The sequence below is a fragment of the Lethenteron reissneri genome, chromosome 2 (genome assembly GCF_015708825.2).
Source record: "Lethenteron reissneri isolate LAM-NWPU_2019-01 chromosome 2, ASM1570882v1, whole genome shotgun sequence".
Taxonomy (NCBI): domain Eukaryota; kingdom Metazoa; phylum Chordata; class Hyperoartia; order Petromyzontiformes; family Petromyzontidae; genus Lethenteron; species Lethenteron reissneri.
In genome coordinates, this window is record NC_083780.1 from 3,149,117 (window position 1) to 3,166,692 (window position 17,576).

Below are 17,576 nucleotides of genomic sequence, written 5' to 3' on the forward strand. Positions count from 1 at the left end.
CAAACCCCCCCAAAAAACTCCTCTCTATTATCGGTGATTTTCATGTTCGACACATGAACCAAAAGCCCCGAGTTCAAACCCGTGGGCGCGGGAGCACTCGGCACATCATCTCTCTAGGGTTGTATAAAGCGAGTAGTGTACCAACCTGTGGACTCTCAACAGTCGATGTCTTTATTGAGTCCATTCGCCATCCCTTCTCCCCGCCACAGTCAACGTGGAACTTTCCACCACCGATGTTTTGGTTACGAAACGAAAATAATATCCGCCTATTCGCGACTTTTGAGATTCCCATTTTGGCGAAAAATGTCTTTCGTGAGCCGCCGGTCTTCCGTGCGAGAGAGGCAGATGGAGGGATGGTGGCGGTGGCTTATTTTGACTTATTAAAGACCAAATAAGCCAGGAATGACAAAGAATCGATGTCAAGGCGTTCTAAACGCTATTATTGTACTTTATTATACACGATTGGTAGTTGATTAAATATGATTAAATATGATTAAATATTAGACTCTTTGTTTTTTTCGGTAAAGTTACGTAGGTAAAAAATAATAAAAGAAAATAAATAAAAACAACTAAAATAAATAACGACGTTTCGGGCGCAACACAAGCGTCCTTCTTCAGGTGGGGACAACTTAGCGAAAGATCAACCGCTTAATCTTGAATTAAATATGCTGTTGTATTCATATATGTAAAACGTTGCACATTTCGATTATTTTGGTGCTATGAATGTCAAAATGATGGGGCCACTTTGTTGAGCTTTCATTTGTGACCAGGTCGCTTCTGAAAAATAAGTAAATTTTTCAGTGGGCTTTGCCGGATGGGGAAGTCTTTGTATTTACCATTCTTGTATTCTGCACTCCTATCGTCTCTGTAACCGTTGTTGTAATAACGTTCTTACCCGCCCCTTAGTGGACATCTGTGAACAAAATTGCTTCATAGCTCATCGGATTCCTCCAGTATAAATCAACAAAATCCCCCATTATATCAGTGTTTCTCTGGGGGAAATCGGTCTCAACTTGCATCGTTTAGACTTACGGCACCTTTCCATATGTACGTAGCATGATGTAGGGAGGACCGCCTGTGTTTGTTTGAATACAGAGACAGTTGAACTTGAAGGTTTAGATTTGAAGTTTAATTTTTGAAGTCACAGCAACCTCTGAGACACACTTAAGCGGCTGTGCTTTTGCTACATTGTCCCCACCTGAAGAAGGACGCTTGTGTTGCGCCCGAAACGTCGTGATTTAATTTTTTTTTAAATTACCTACGTGACTTTACCGAGAAAACCAAAGAGTTGAACTTGAAGGTTCGGGTCTGAATCGTCTAAAGTCTTCGTCTTACAAGTCTTTCAAGCCTCCGTGGTTTTTTTTTTGCTGTCGTAATGAAGCTCCGTGTTGCCTCCATCAGGGTGAAGGCGGTGAGCCATGCACAATCATTGTTTGTTTGCATGTATGTCAACCCATACTCTGCACAGTATTATGTATCTTATGAATGTGTTTTTTATTAATAGGGGTTTTCCCCCTTTTTTCTGGCAACCAAACTGAAACCTTTTTACGAGGATTCATGTCTGCATTAACCACAATACTTGCAGTCAAAATGCAAACAAGAAACACGCTATGATAATATATAATAGAAAACCTATGATAACCTATGATAATAGGTTTTTCCCCTTTTTTCTGGCAACAAAACAGGTGTTAAGATGTTAAAACACCAAACTGATGATTGCTTGTCTTTGTGCTGTACGACTTTTGGCGTCCTCTGGTCTAATACCATTTGAGACGAGGCTCCAAAGAAAGCTATCTCTGGTGTTGACCAATCAGTTTCAAGGACAATGCATTTATTATCAGTGTGTTTTTTGTTTGCATTTTGACCACAAGTATTGTGGTTAATGCAGACATGAATCCTTGTAGAAAGGTTTCAGTTTTGTTGCCGAAAAAAAGGGGAAAAACCCTATTATTATATTTTGGTACTGGCAAAGGAGGTCTAATAATGTGTTTTTTATGTCATGCTACTCTTACGAATTGTTATCAGCAGACACCAGTATGTGTGTGGGTGTGTGTCAGTTGGGAGCGGTAGTCTAGCGGTTTACGCGCTGCGCTACAAACCCGGCGACCCAAGTTCGATTCCCGCTCACGGCCACCATTTGAACCGGCCCTGGGCCTCCCCCGAGGTCGACTCAGCCTCAAATGAGTATCCGGTGTGATGTGTAAAAAAAAAACGCCACTGGGGAGACAAAGGCGGCCGGGCGTGGCGCTGGCCCACCCACTCCCTCGTGTGCCTTTTCGGAACCACAACGTGGTGCCCTTTTTCTCGTCTTATCAGTCGCGAATCTCCACGTCTCCCTCCACAGGTCCTCGCGTTCAAAGGCCATGCCGAACACCACCATCACCGCGCGGCAATGCATCGACTTCCACGGCTACAACTGCACGGGCCCGAGCCTCCCGGAGCACAGCCGACCCGTCGTCCTCGTCCTCATCAGCATCTTCATCACCGCCACCATCCTCAGCAACCTGCTCATCATCAGCTCGGTCGCCTTCTTCCGCCAGCTGCAGACGCACACCAACATCCTGGCGCTCTCGCTCGCCGTCTCCGACTTCGGCATCGGCGCCCTGGTGATGCCCCTGCGCATGGTGGGCACCGTCTACAACTGCTGGTACTACGACTACAGCTTCTGCAACGTCTTCTACTTCGTCGACTACACCCTCTGCAACTCGTCCATCTTCCACCTGAGCTGCATCGCCTACGACCGCTACGTGGCCATCTGCGACCCGCTGCGTTACGCGCAGCGCGTCACCGACCGCACCCTCGTGGCGATGCTGCTCATCTCGTGGCTGGGCGCGGCGCTCTTCACCTCGCCGAGCCTGCTGAGCTTCAGCCCCCAGCTCGCGCCCAGCAGCATCGAGAGGGAGGGCTGCCCGGACGACTGCCTCTTCAACGTCGACGTCGCCCTGCACTTCTTCTACGGCGCCAGCCCCTACTTCATCACCATGCTCGTCATCATGGCCGTGTACGCGCGCATCTACCACGTGGCGCGCAGGCAGGCGCGGCAGATCGCAGCAAGCAGCAGCAGCAAGGTTCAGCAGAGTGGTGGTGGTGATGGCAACGAGCAGCAGAGGGTGAGCAACATGCGACGCGAGCACAACGCCACGGTGACTCTGGGCAGCATCATCGCCGTCTTCTTTCTCTCGTGGCTGCCGTTCTTCATCATCGTGCTCGTCTTCCCCTTCGTCGGCAACTTTGACGTCGAGTACGAGGTGGCCACCTGGATGGGCTACATCAGCTCGGCCGTCAACCCGCTCCTCTACGCCTCCTTCAACCGCCAGTTCCGCGGCGCCTTCCGCAAGATCCTGAGCCTCACCATGTTCCGGGCCGGTGCCAGGAACGCAAAGTTGTCCGAGTGAAATGAACGGGAGATTCAAGCCCTCTTCCCCCAGCCCCCCCCACCAGCCCCCCACCAGCCCCCCCCCCCCCCAGCCATCCCCCCCCCCAGCCATCCCCCCCGCCATCCCCCCCCAGCCACCCCCCCCCCCAGCCATCCCCCCCCCCAGCCATCCCCCCCCCCAGCCATCCCCCCCCCACCACCCCCCCCACCATCCCTCCCCCCACCATCCCTCCCCCCACCACCCCCACACACCACCCCCCCCACCATCCCTCCCCCCACCATCCCCACCCCACCATCCCGCCCCCCGCCCCCTCCCCCAGGCACCCCACCACCTCTTCCGCCCCACCCCACCTCCCCCACCTCCCACCTCCCCACCACCATCCCCTCCCCCAACCCCCACACCTCCCCCCACCCTCAACCTCCCCCCAACACCTCCCGCCATCCCCATCTCCCCCCCCGCCTCGACGATTCGCAGGCCCACAAATGAACCACAAGACCCTCGCTGCTGATCTCGCCAAGGAGCACAAACCACGCCAACTCCGCTCATCATCCTCACAGCAGCAGGTTTCGGCTCAGCCGTCGAACAACAGGCGGTGGTCACCGCATCGCGCGGCACTTTCAGATGCTATATACACTACATTATACACTGCACTGTACACTACACTATACACTACACAGCTATACACTACACAACTATATACTATACACTACACACTATACACTACACTACTATACACTACATAACTATACACTGCATTATGCACTACACTATACACTACACAACTATATACACTGCACTATACACTACACAATACACTATACACTACACACTATACACTACACTATACACTACACTATAAACTACACACTACACACTATACTATACACTTCACTATACACTACACTATCCACTACACAACTATACACTACACTATACACTACACGGTGGTGGCCGCATCGAGCGGCGCTTTCAGATGCGCTTCTGCGGCCGTCTGGAACGCTCTTCCCTCCGATATTGGGAAGCCACTGGAGCTGCCCACGTGTCCGTCGTCGTCGAGGTTGACAAACTCACGGTCGCTGGAGCTGCTTTGCTGCGCTTACCCCCCGACACCTCCGATTAGCGCGGTTGGCCACGTGGGGTGGGTGCGAACGACGTTCACCGTCAACGTGCGCACATTACACTACACTATACACTACACTATACACTTCTACACTACACTACTATACACTACACTATACACAACACTACACACTACACTATACACTACATGACTATACACTACACTACACTATACACTACGCTATACACTACACATTACACTACGCTATACACTACGCTCTACACTATACACTACAGATTACACTACACTATACACTACACTATACACTCCACATTACACTACACTATACACTACACATTACACTACACTATACACTACAAATTACACTACACTATACACTACAGTATACACTACACTATACATGTACGTCACATTTGGCATATTGTCCGGATTATTAGACGCTTGTACGGAAAGTAAAACGATGTTTACACACCGCACCAGGTACTCATTTGAGGCTGAGTCGACCTAGAGTAGGCCCAGTACCGGTTCAGATAATCGTCACTCGTGCCCGGTGTGAACGGAGTTATGCAAGTCTCGTCTCGCATGCAACAGACAAATGTCCCCCGTATAGCCTTCAACGGGCTGTCGGGGCAAGTGCTGTCAGCGAGTAGCTGCAGCACGCAATAAGGCTGGCACGGCACACGAGGGGGTGGGTGGTCAGCACCACCACACCCGACCGCCTTTGTCTCCCCAGTGCTGATGTCGTTTACAAACCCTCACTAAGTACTCATTTGAGGCTGAGTCGGCCTAGGGGAGGCCCAGGACCGGTTCAGGTGTTGGGCATGGGCAGGAATGGAACTCGGGTCGCCGGGTTCGTAGTGCAGCGTAGCGCTAACCACTGCGCCACCGATCGCCACGTACACACACACGTACACACACACACGTACACACACGTACACACACACGCATACACACGTACACACACGCGCACACGCGTAAACACACGTACACACACGCACACACACACGCTTACACATGTACATACACGTACACACACGTACGCACACATACACACACATACGCACACGCGCGTACACACGCGCACGCATACACACGCGCGTACACACGCACACACTCGCGCACACCTCCAGGATAATTAGCTGCACCCCCCTCCCCCAGCTGTTACTTCTGCAAGGCAGTGTGTGTGTGAGTGTGTGTGTGAGTGTGTGTGTGAGTGTCTGTGCGGTGTCAGTGCGGTGTCAGTGCGCCTCGCACTGCCAAGAATACGGCCCGGAGCCACCGAAGCCGGAGCGCCACCGCCCACACCCGATGTGGTGCGCCGGGTGCGTCAATATCGCTGTTGCTGGCCGCCTCGGGTGGGCATTGAACCGCGGGATCGTCGGTGGGCGTGGAGAGGCACAATTAGCGTGCAGTTAGCAATTAGCGACGACGACGATGATGGGAGGGGGGGTGATGGGGAGCCGGGTGGGTCAGAGGTCAGAGACGCGGAGCTGGCGCCGTTGAAACCCTTGGGGAGCTGTTCGGGATTCGGTCCCAACCACAGAGATTGAGACCTGCAGGGTCTCGTAGACACACGCAGGGACCCACCGACTCAGTGCCGGATTAAGCTCGTTGCGGGGCCTGTAGCATATGTTATAAAGGGGCCTTAAATAAAAAAAAAACATTAAAACACATTTTTTACTTGCATAGTAAAGTTATTGTATTTTTCTTCATTTGCTATACATTTGCTATATATACGACGAATCGATAACCTTAAACACTCAGTCGTTCGTAAGAGTTGAAGGCAGTATAGTACTATAGCAAGTGCAGAATCACTGCACCGGAATTGATTGCTTGAAAGCATTTAGCGCGGGGCCCTTGAAAGTGCGGGGCCCGTAGCATATGCAGCTACTTTTGCTACTCGGATCATCCGACACTGCATAGACTCACGTAGAGATCTCAACTCGCATAGATCCATTGACTCGCATAGAGACCCATAGACTTACATAGAGACCCATAGATTCGCAGAGACCCGTAGACTTACAGGTGATGTTGCAACTGATTACGGTGACGGTGATTTTGATGTTCGACTCAGTTCATAGGCCGAGTTCAAAATCGCGGTTGCGAGAGCACTCGGCACATCATCCCTCAGGGGTTGTATAAAGTGAGCAGGGTACCAACTTGTGGACTCTCGACAATCGATGCCTTTATTGAGTACATTCACCCCCCCTCCTTTCTCCCCGCCATAGTAACGTGGAATTTCCACCACCGATGTTTGATACAAAATGAAAATAAAAACCCTTTGGCGAAATATATTTCTTGAACCGCCGCTCTGCCGTTCGAGAGAGGCGGGAACTTCCTCTGGGGAGATGGAGCGATGGAATCGTCCCGTGATGTTTGGGGCAGCAGGTGCCTGGGTGGATCATCTCATCATTAAGGCGCCACGGTGGCTAGGAGATGTTAACTACCTCGCCTGGTATGGAGGAGGTCGTGGGTTCGATCCCGACCCTTAAACCCGCTGTATATTTGGTCACATGGATGTGTTTTCTCCGGGTCCTCCGGTTTTCCCTCCACACTTGGAATCAACAAATTATTTCGCTGCTATAAAGTCCCACGTGGTAAGCCATTTGATTGGGCTATCATTTGTGCTAACCAGGTCGCTTAAAAACACGTTTTTTCGGAGTGGGCAGGTAGGAACTTGGTTGGACAGCGTATTCGTGCACGACAGACGAACAAATAATCCCTGGTGGGCAGTGTGGAACCTGTTGTTCCTACCTGTATAAGTGTAGTGTGTCGTGTCGTGTATAGTGTAGTGAGTAGGTTAAACGTTGAGTTTTATAAGGGCACCACGGGGTGACCAGCCCCTCCCCATTCAGCCACACCCCACCCAGCCCCTCCCCACCCAGCCCCTCCCCACCCATCCCCTCCCCACCCAGCCCCTCCCCACCCTCCCCACCCAGCCCCACCCAGCCCCTCCCCACCCATCCCCTCCCCACCCAGCCCCTCCCCACCCTCCCCTCCCCACCCAGCTCCTCCCCACCCTCCCCTCCCCACCCAGCCCCTCCCTCCCCACCCAGCCCCTCCCCACCCTCCCCACCCAGCCCCTCCCTCCCCACCCAGCCCCTCCCCCACCCTCCCCTCCCCACCCAGCCCCTCCCTCCCCACCCTTCCCTCCCCCCCGCCCCTCCCTCCCTACCCAGCTCTTCCCCACCCTCCCCTCACCACCTAGCCCCTCCCTCCCTCCCACCCCCCACCGTCCCCTCCCCATATGCACGACAGACAAATAATCCCTGGTGGGCAGTGTGGCGCCTGTTGTTCCTACCTGTAAAAAAACTAAATAGTTCAGTGGACCTTACCTGGTAAAATAAAAATCCTTTCTAATCACAAGATCGTGAGAGGTGGTGTTGGTGGCTCGAGGACTAGGCTCTCATCCAGCAGCGGATCGACCAACAGCTGATAATCTCGTGCTTTGCTTCACGCCCCCGACGGATATAAAACAACGGTTTGATCAAACGAGGGGGTGAAGGCGCAGCCCTAAAAGTGCTCGCTAACGCCACTGCCGGCGGAAGTCGCCTCCTCTGTACAAAGCACCGAGCTCGGCAATGCATCCCAGTAGAGCAGTGGCTCTGAACATTGACTGCAGACTTGCATCTCTTCGTTTCTCAATCCTAAACAAAATGTCTAATATTTATAACGACGTCGGGTTTGATGAAACAAAGTAAGTTGATACTGACGTTTGTGTTTTAGATGATGTGTTCAAAACAAAAAAAATCTGTCCATTCCTCGCGCCTCCAGAAAGGGCGTCACACACCCCTCAGGTACAGGTTTCGTGCACCCCAGGTGAAGAAGAAACCACCGCAGTTGAGGATCGCACACAAACACCACGGGTCTCAGCAAAAAAAAAAAAGTGTCACGTTGACAAAAAACAAATAGTTCACTGCTTTAGCCCACCGGTGTGTTAAAGCGTGAAACCACAACATTTGCAATTTTTGAGTACATTTCGCTGGTAATTGCATCCAGCATCATCGGGCAATTCGTGTCGGGTGATGGAGGGTTACGACACATTTATAAATAACGCGATCTAACCCAAAAAACGTTGATTATGAACCACAGGTCTCCACGACTGCTGCTGTATCGCCGGTGCGGCGTGTGGTGGTGGGGGAAGGCGTGGGCATACCACTCCACCCCCTTCTAAACCGTCCGTGCAAAAGCTTGGAAGGATGGGATGAAATCTTGATTTGAAGCTTTCGTGACTGTAGGAATCCATACTCTGGTTCTTTCGGTAAAGTCACGTAGATAGAAAAAATAATAAAGGATGGGATTAGGCCCAGGCTAAATATCACCGCCCGCCCTCCCCAGTGCTTCACTCATTTTCAGGGACGGGGGGTGTTGCCACTGTCGCCCATAAGACATCGTCAGTGTGAGCGAGGGCCGCCACAACATTTGAAACCGTTGGGGGTGTGTGACAACATCACGACGATGATGATGATGGGCAGTGCCGGAATATCCCAGTAGCAAAAGTAGCTACAAATGCTAAGGGGTCCGCACGTTCAAGGGCCCCGCGCTAAACGCTTTCAAGGTATCAACTCCGGTTCAGTGATTCTGCACTTGCTCTATTACTATAGTACTATACCGCCTTAAACTTTTGTGAACGACTGGGTGTTTAAGGTTAGAGATTCGTCGTAATATCTGGCAGTTTCGCAAATGATAAAATACAATTACTTTCCTATGCAAGTAAAAAACAATTCTGTTAATATTTACGTGTTTTTTTTATTTAAGGACCCTTCATAACATCATGCTACAGGCCCCGCACTAGCTTCATCCGGCACTGACGATGGGTGGGGGTCTTCGCTGTTTGAGTGTTGCCGGGGGGGGGCGCGAGTCGTCAGGGGCCGCACTAAAGGCCACGCGAGGGGGGGGGGGTGAACGTGAAGAGCGCTGGTCCACCCCAGTCGATCAGCATGGCAGAATCAGAAGAATATTCATACCGGAGGAATCCGATGAGCGATGAGGCTCTTTTTGCAGTGGTGGGGTAAAGTGTGGGTAACTGCAACCTCTTCCAAGCCGTCTGGCGACTGAGGAAGAGTAGGCCGAATACCCCTGTCGAGTAGAGTCTGGCTCTCCCAGAGCCTCCCTCGAGTGGCGGAAGAGGCCCCATTTCCGTCAGCAGTGTCGCGAGGCGGTGCTATTGCAGGAGCTGCGCCTCTAACACCCCCCCCCCCTTCCTCCACGTGCCAAAGTGCCTACGGGGCGACCACTCAACACATTCCCGATCCCATCCCCTACTGCCCGACGAGAGCAGCACCTGAGGCCCCCTGCAGCTTCCATAATTACCCCCTCCCGTAATTGGCTTCGGCCGTGAGGGACTCCGCTGCTGGAGGTGGGAAGGAGCGCTGGGAGGGAGGGCTGGGAGAGGAAGGGCTGGGAGGGAGCGCTGGGAGAGGAAGGGCTGGGAGGGAGGGCTGGGAGGGAGCGCTGGGAGAGGAAGGGCTGGGACGGAGCGCTGGGAGGGAGCGCTGGGAGCGCTGGGAGGGAGGGCTGGGAGGGAGGGCTGGGAGGGAGCGCTGGGAGGGAGGGCCGGGAGGGAGGGCCGGGAGAGGAAGGGCTGGGAGGGAGCGCTGGGGGAGGAAGGGCTGGAAGGGAGCACTGGGAGGGAGCGCTGGGAGAGAGCGCTGGGGAGGGAGCGCTGGGAGGGAGCGCTGGGAGGGAGCGCTAGGAGGGCTGGGAGGGAGCGCTGGGAGGGAGCGCTGGGAGGGAGGGCTGGGAGGGAGCGCTAGGAGGGCTGGGAGGGAGCGCTGGGAGGGAGCGCTGGGAGAGGAAGGGCTGAGAGGGAGGGCTGGGAGGGAGGGAGGGCTGGGTGTCAGGAGCGGTGGCGCAGCAGTTAGCGCTGTTCTGCGCTACGATCCCGGCAACACGAGTTTGATTCCCGCTCACGGCCAACACCGGCGGTGATTATATTTGAACCGATCCTGGGCCTCCCCTAGGTCGAATCAGCCTCAAATGAGTACGTGTAAAACATTCGCCGCGAGGAGACAGCAGCAACCGGACGATCCACCGCATTCCACCAAGCTCCCGAGTCATCGTTGGTGGGTACGGTTTAAAAATTGTTTGTTTAAAATAAGTAAAAACTCATACCTCTATTCAATTGTTTCAAATGATTTAATTTGACCTTTGTCTGGCGAAAAAAAAGTATCTCCCCCCGAACCTGGTTTCACTTTAAGTCGTTTCACTTCAAAGTCGCACATTTCAAGAACGTAACCATGACGTTAACCGAGGAGTGATTGCATTGAGTCGCCCTGTGAGTCTCCCCATTATGAAGTCACCTGGTGAGTCAAACCATGAGCCTCCCCATAATTGAATCACTTAGTGAGTCACCCCGTGAGTCACCCCGTGAGTCACCCGTAGTCACCCGTAGTCACCCCGTGATTGAGTCCTCCCCCGAGTGCCCCCCCCCCCCCCCCCCGCTACGCATGCTCCTGCAGCCAGTCCCCCACGCTGGCCTCGTGCTGCTGCACCCAGGCGATGTTCGTCCGCAGCGTCTCCAGCGCCTGCAGCCGCGAGCTGGCACCAGCACCGGCCTCCGGGTACAGCGAGAAGAACGACTCCATCTGGCGGCCAGGGGCACGGGTGGGGGGGGGCATAGGGGTGAATATAAAGGTGAGTGTGCAGGTGAGTGCGAGGATAGGTGAACGTCCAGGTGAGCGTACACGTGAGCGTACAGGTGAGTGTGTAGGTGAGTGGGTAGGTGTAGGTGAGGGTGCAGGTGAGTGTGCAGGTGAGTGTGCAGGTGAGTGTGCAGGTGAGTGTGTAGGTGAGGGTGCAGGTGAGTGTGTAGGTGAGTGTGTAGGTGAGTGTGCAGGTGAGTGTGCAGGTGAGTGTGCAGGTGAGGGTGCAGGTGAGTGTGCAGGTGAGTGTGCAGGTAAGGGTGCAGGTGAGTGTGTAGGTGAGGGTGCAGGTGAGTGTGCAGGTGAGGGTGCAGGTGAGTGTGCAGGTGAGTGTGCAGGTGAGTGTGCAGGTGAGTGTGAGTAGGTGAGTGTGTAGGTGAGCGTGTAGGTGAGTGTGTAGGTGAGGTGAGTGTACAGGTGAGCGTCCAGGTGAGCGTCCAGGTGAGCGTCCAGGTGAGTGAGCGTGCAGGTGAGTGTGTAAGTGGGCGTCCAGGTGAGCGTCCAGGTGAGCGTTCAGGTGAGCGTCCAGGTGAGCGTGCAGGTGAGTGTGCAGGTGAGCGTCCAGGTGAGTGTGCAGGTGAGCGTGCAGGTGAGTGTGTAGGTGAGCGTCCAGGTGAGTGTGCAGGTGAGCATCCAGGTGAGTGAGCGTGCAGGTGAGCACCTGCCACAGCTGCAGCTCGGTGTTGAAGGAGGTGCTGATTCTCTGCACCAGGCGACCCAGGTTGCGATCCGTGATGCCAAACCTGCACAGGTGACCCGCAGAGGCCAGGTGAGGGGTGTGGGGCGTTGGGGGGGGGGGATAATTCGTTGTGCTGGCCTTGAAAGCACTTGCCTCAATAGCCTCCTATAGGCTATACTGGGGATAGTTTTGACACAGACAAAGATCCCCCGTATAACCTACACAGACTGTTGGGGCAAGTGCTGTTCGCGAGTAGCACAGTACACGACAGGGTGAGTGTCCAACATCACGCCGCACCGCCTTTGTCTCTCCAGTGGCGATGTTGAGGCTGAGTCAGCCTAGGGGAGGCCCAGGACCGGTTCAAATAATCGTCACTGGTGTTGGCCATCAGCGGGAAGCGAACTCGGATGGCCGGAGTTCGTAGCACTACACTACCCCATACACTACATAACAAAGACTAAGATCCCCCGTATAGCCTTAACAGGCTGCTGGGGAAAGTACTGTTAGGGAGCACCTATGAAGGGGCGGATGGCCAACACCACGCCCGCCGTTCCTTTGCCTCCCTCGTCTTCAAAAACATCTCTCGCCTCAACACTACATAAACAAATACACACACAGACACGCACGGACACACACAGACACACACAGACACGCACAGACACGCACAGACACACACAGACACGCACAGACACGCACGGACACACACAGACACGCACGGACTCCTCACCGTCCAACCAGGTACTCCCAGTTGAGCCGGGTCCAGTCCCAGGCCATGGTTTTGCCGTAGGGGTTGAGCGAGATGTAGCGCAGCACGGTGAACACGTCCTGCGAGCGGATCACGGACTCGTTCTTCAGCAGCTCCAGGTACCTGCACGTGGACAGGTGGACAGACAGGTGGATGGGTGGATGGGCGGATGGACGTGTGGAGTTGTCGGAATCCCTCTCGCCAACAAAAGCAAAAACCTCGATTCCGCCCCTACCGCTCACTGCACTGCTCACACTCACCTCGGCTGACCCTCACCTCGGCTGACCCTCACCTCGGCTGACCCACGCCACGTCGGCCCGGCTCACCGTGCGAGCTGCGAGACGCTGTGGGTGGAGGCGAGGCCGTACAGCAGCTTGTCCTTCTCCTGGGCGAGGGGGCTCTTCAGGTAGCTCTGCAGCATGAACTCCCAGGAGGCGTCGTCGCTGCGCTGCTGCATGCCGTAGCGGTACACCAGCAGGCGCACGTTGGGCGCGATGCTGTTCACGCGCAAGGCACGCGCACGAGGATGCACGCAGTTACTCACACACACGCCCAGGTACACACGCCCTGGTACACACACACACGCCCAGGTACACACACACACGCCCAGGTACACACACATACAACTATGATTTGCACGGTTGGCTACGTACGGTGCGAAAGAAGTTGAACATACATAGAGGTACACACTCGCACAGGTACACGCACGCACAGATACACACACGCACAGGTACACACACGCACGCACAGGTACACACACACACACACAGGTACACACACGCACAGGTACACACACAGACAGGTACACACGCGCAGGTACACACACGCGCACGCACCTCTGCCCGCCCTTCCAGACGTCAAAGAGGTTGGTGGCGTTGCCGAGGGCCTCCTCATCGCCCATGCGGCATGCCAGGCCCAGCACCTGCTCACGCAGCAGCCTGCACACACAGGTGTCACGTGTCACACACACGTGTCACGTGTCACACACACGTGTCACACACACGTGTCACGTGTCACACACACGTGTCACACACGCACGTGTCACACACGCACGTGCATTTCATGTGTCACGTGTCATGTAAGCGTCGCTTGTCACGCACGTTGGTGTGTATACGACGACGACAATGCTGCAGACAATTGTGATGGTGTAGATGATGATGGTGATGGCGATGATCCTGAGGCTGATGATTATGATGATCACGCCAACGATGCGGATGGTGGTGGTGATGATGATTATGACGTCAATGACAACGATGATGCTGCTGCTGATTATGATGACAGTGCTGCTAATGATGATGATGATGTACTTGTCCAAGTGCTCTCCCTCATCCTTCCACGTCAGCTTAGCGGTGATGGGCTTCACCTGCTGCCTCCAGTATTTCTGCGGTGAACATGATCAACATCATCGTCGTCAACATCATCGTCCACATAACCATCAACATCATCGTCATCAACATCATCGTCCACATAACCATCAACATCATCGTCGTCAACATCATCGTCGACATTGTTGGTAGGTGAGAGGCTGATTGATTGCGTGCATTGGTGAGTTGGTGAGTTAGTGAGTCGTATCGCGGGTGAGTGGGTGAGGGTGAGTGGTGGGTGACTTCTTGGGGGAGCTGTTTGGTGGGGAGCTGTTGGGTGGGGGAGCTGTTGGGTGGGGGAGCTGTTGGGTGGGGGAGCTGTTGGGTGGGGGAGCTGTTGGGTGGGGGAGCTGTTGGGTGGGGGAGCTGTTGGGTGGGGGAGCTGTTGGGTGGGGGAGCTGTTGGGTGGGAGGGGCTGTTGGGTGGGGGGGCTGTTGGTGGGGGAGCATGTTGGGTGGGGGAGGTGTTGGGTGGGGGAGCTGTTGGGTGGGGAGGTGTTGGTGTGGGGGGCTGTTGGGTGGGGAGCTGTTGGGAGGGGGGGCTGTTGGGGGGTGGGGAGGTGTTGGGTGGGGGGCTGTTGGGTGGGGGAGCTGTTGGGTGGGGGAGGTGTTGGGTGGGAGGGGGCTGTTGGGTGGGGGGAGCTGTTGGGTGGGGGAGCTGTTGGGTGGGGGAGCTGTTGGGTGGGGGAGCTGTTGGGTGGGGGAGCTGGTGGGTGGGGGCTGTTGGGTGGGGGAGCTGTTGGGTGGGGAGGTGTTGGGTGGGGGAGGTGTTGGGTGGGGGAGCTGTTGGGTGGGGAGGTGTTGGGGGGGGGGCTGTTGGGTGGGGGAGCTGTTGGGAGGGGGGGCTGTTGGGTGGGGGAGGTGTTGGGTGGGGGGGCTGTTGGGTGGGGGAGCTGTTGGGTGGGGGAGGTGTTGGGTGGGAGGGCTGTTGGGTGGGGGAGGTGTGGGGGGGGGGCTGTTGGGTGGGGGAGCTGTTGGGTGGGGGAGCTGTTGGGTGGGGGAGCTGTTGGGTGGGGGAGCTGTTGGGTGGGGGAGCTGTTGGGTGGGGGAGCTGTTTGGTTGGGGAGCTGTTGGGTGGGGGAGCTGTTGGGTGGGGGAGCTGTTCGATGGACGCCTTGCCAGCTGAGCGGCTGCTTGAGTTGCGATTGGTGTGTGAGTCACACACAGACACACGCCCCTCCCTCCCTCCCTGTCACCTGGAAGAGGGGGTAGAGGGGCGAGTCGGCCAGCATGTCGCGGAGGTAAGCGACGGCGCCCAACACGCGGTCCCACGGGAACAGGCTCTCCTCAGCACGCACGTACAGCGTCGTGTTCAGCGCCGTCTCGTACGGCAGCAGACCCGCCCTGAGGGGGGGGGGGGGGGTTGGAGACGATGATGAGCTCCGGGTGGATTGGAGGGTCTCGCCTCACGACGTACCCCCTTTAGAAACCAACGAGAGGATGAGTGGATTTCGCCCGGGGGGCCAAGCAGGGCCAGGGGCCGGGGTAACGGCGGTGTGTTGACCACGTGACCGCTACGTGTAACCTACTGGGCACCTGTGAAAAGGAGCTTCACAGCTCTTCGGATTCCTCCTGATTCTGATACCCCCTCGTGATCGTGCTGCTGCTGCTGCTGGCGCTGTGAAACGTCACAGCTGGAGCCCCTCCCCCCACCCCCCAACACACTCACCGGGCCAATGAGAAGGCGTCGTCGATGAAGCCGGCACGGTCACCATCGGAGAACACCTGCGGCGATAACAACAACAACATAAACAACAACAACCACAACAACATAAACAACAACAATGTAAACCATAGCGACATTAACCACAATGTAAACAACAACAACAATGTAAACTATAGCAACATGAACCACAACAAACACAACAACAATGTAAACCATAGCGGCATAAACAACAACATAAACAACAATGTAAACCATAGCAACATAAACAACAACATAAACAACAACAATGTAAACCATAGCGACATGAACCACAACATGCACAACGACAACAACGTAGCCCCGACAACATAAACAACTAAACCTCAACAACAACATACACAACACTGTCATCCACAAAGAACAAAAGAGCCATCGTCAACATCGTGACCACTGACATGAAGACGGGCGCACAGTCGCGACGCGCGTGGACGGCGCGGTGACGCCGTGCCCACTGGGCCCTGTAACGACGCTGATGATGATGACGACGACGACGACGATGATGACGCTGACAAAAATGATGATGACAATGATGATGAAAATGACGATGACGATAGCGACGATGACAACAGTGACGACGATGAGGATGACGACGACGATGACGATGATGCGAGTCTCACGGAACAGCAGGCGTCCATCACAATGGGAACGAGGTGGAGTGGCACGTGACCGCCGCCCTCCGTGCCTCCCAAACCTCAGTGCCCCAGCCCTGCGCCCCCCCCACCCTCCATGCCCCCCCCCACCCTCCATGCCCCCCCCTCCCCCACGAACCGTGTGGTTGTCCTGCAGCTGCTGCAGGAGGAGTGCCCACAGCTGGGGGCTGTAGTTGACGCGGTAGAAGCCCACGTGGTCGGGGTTCAGCTTGAGCCAGCTGGGCGTGGGGTCCGGGGTCAGAGACACCGCTGAACGGCGACAGTCACTCACTCAATGAGTCACTCACTCACTCACTCAATCAGTCGCCCACTCACTCAGTGGCCCACTCACTCAACAAGTCACCAAATCACTCATCCACTCACTCACTCAGTCGCCCACTCACTCACTCAATGAGTCACTCACTCACTCAGTCGCCCACTCACTCACTCAGTGGCCCACTCACTCAATAAGTCACCAAATCACTCACCCACTCACTCAGTCGCCCACTTACTCACTCAGTGGCCCACTCACTCACTCAATGAGTCACTCACTCACTCACTCAGTCGCCCACTCACTCACTCAGTGGCCCCCTCATTCAATGAGTCACCAAATCACTCACCCACTCACTCACCCACTCAGTCTCTCACTGAGTCATCCATTCACTCACCCACTCAGTCGCCCAGTCACTCAATGAGTCACCCACTGAGTCACTCACTTAGTCACCCACTCACTCACTAATTCACCCACCCACTCGCTAAGTGACTCAATGACCCAACCACTCACTCGCCGAGTCACTGACTCACTTACCTAATCAGTCAGTTACTAACTCACTCACTCACCCACTCACTCACTCACTCACCCATTCACCCCCTCACTCACCCACTCACTCACCCACTCACTTACACACTCACCCACTCACTCACTGAGTCACTCACCCATTCACCCCCTCACTCACCCATTCACTCACCCACTCACCCCCTCACTCACTCACCCACTCACTCACTCACAAACCCAGCCGCCTGCTCAATTCAAGTGACAGATCCACTCTTACTTCCTAACACAACTCGGAATCGTGCTGTTTGCTGCTGGTCGTTTGGCGTCGCGGGACTTTTGTGGCCTGTGCTGGGCAACTCTGTCAATGTGAGGGAGCGGTGGCGCCGTGGTTAGCGTGCTCGTCACCTGGCTGGGTCATGTTGAACATCTGGAAGTCTTGAACGTTGCTAGCATTGGTGTAGAACCTCAGCGGAACGTGCCAGGTGTACCTGCACCACGTTATCAATATCATCAGCAGCAGCAGCAATATCATCATAGCAGCAGCAATATCATCAGCAGCAGCAATATCATCATAAGCA

General features: G+C 55.0%; 2 protein-coding genes across 3 annotated transcripts in view; one reads left to right on the forward strand and one right to left on the reverse strand.

Annotated features, from left to right (window-relative positions):
- The first annotated feature begins 2,363 nt into the window (after positions 1-2,363).
- On the forward strand, positions 2,364-3,395 carry LOC133342588 (trace amine-associated receptor 4-like). The gene has a single exon (XM_061551812.1). It carries the CDS (start codon positions 2,364-2,366, stop codon positions 3,393-3,395), a length of 1,032 nt encoding a protein of 343 aa, XP_061407796.1.
- Positions 3,396-10,582: 7,187 nt separating this feature from the next.
- ENPEP (glutamyl aminopeptidase) overlaps positions 10,583-17,576 on the reverse strand; it is a 33,752-nt gene continuing 26,758 nt past the window's right edge. For both annotated transcript variants that reach the window (XM_061550962.1, XM_061550957.1), the window contains exons 14-23: positions 17,404-17,486; positions 16,363-16,493; positions 15,559-15,614; positions 15,086-15,233; positions 13,834-13,907; positions 13,363-13,464; positions 12,853-13,023; positions 12,509-12,649; positions 11,764-11,845; positions 10,583-11,045 (exon numbers count right to left, since the gene is read on the reverse strand). In XM_061550962.1, coding sequence (XP_061406946.1) covers positions 10,902-11,045; positions 11,764-11,845; positions 12,509-12,649; positions 12,853-13,023; positions 13,363-13,464; positions 13,834-13,907; positions 15,086-15,233; positions 15,559-15,614; positions 16,363-16,493; positions 17,404-17,486 — 1,132 coding nt within the window. In that variant the 3' untranslated portion in view covers positions 10,583-10,901. The remainder of the gene's footprint in view (positions 11,046-11,763; positions 11,846-12,508; positions 12,650-12,852; positions 13,024-13,362; positions 13,465-13,833; positions 13,908-15,085; positions 15,234-15,558; positions 15,615-16,362; positions 16,494-17,403; positions 17,487-17,576) is intronic.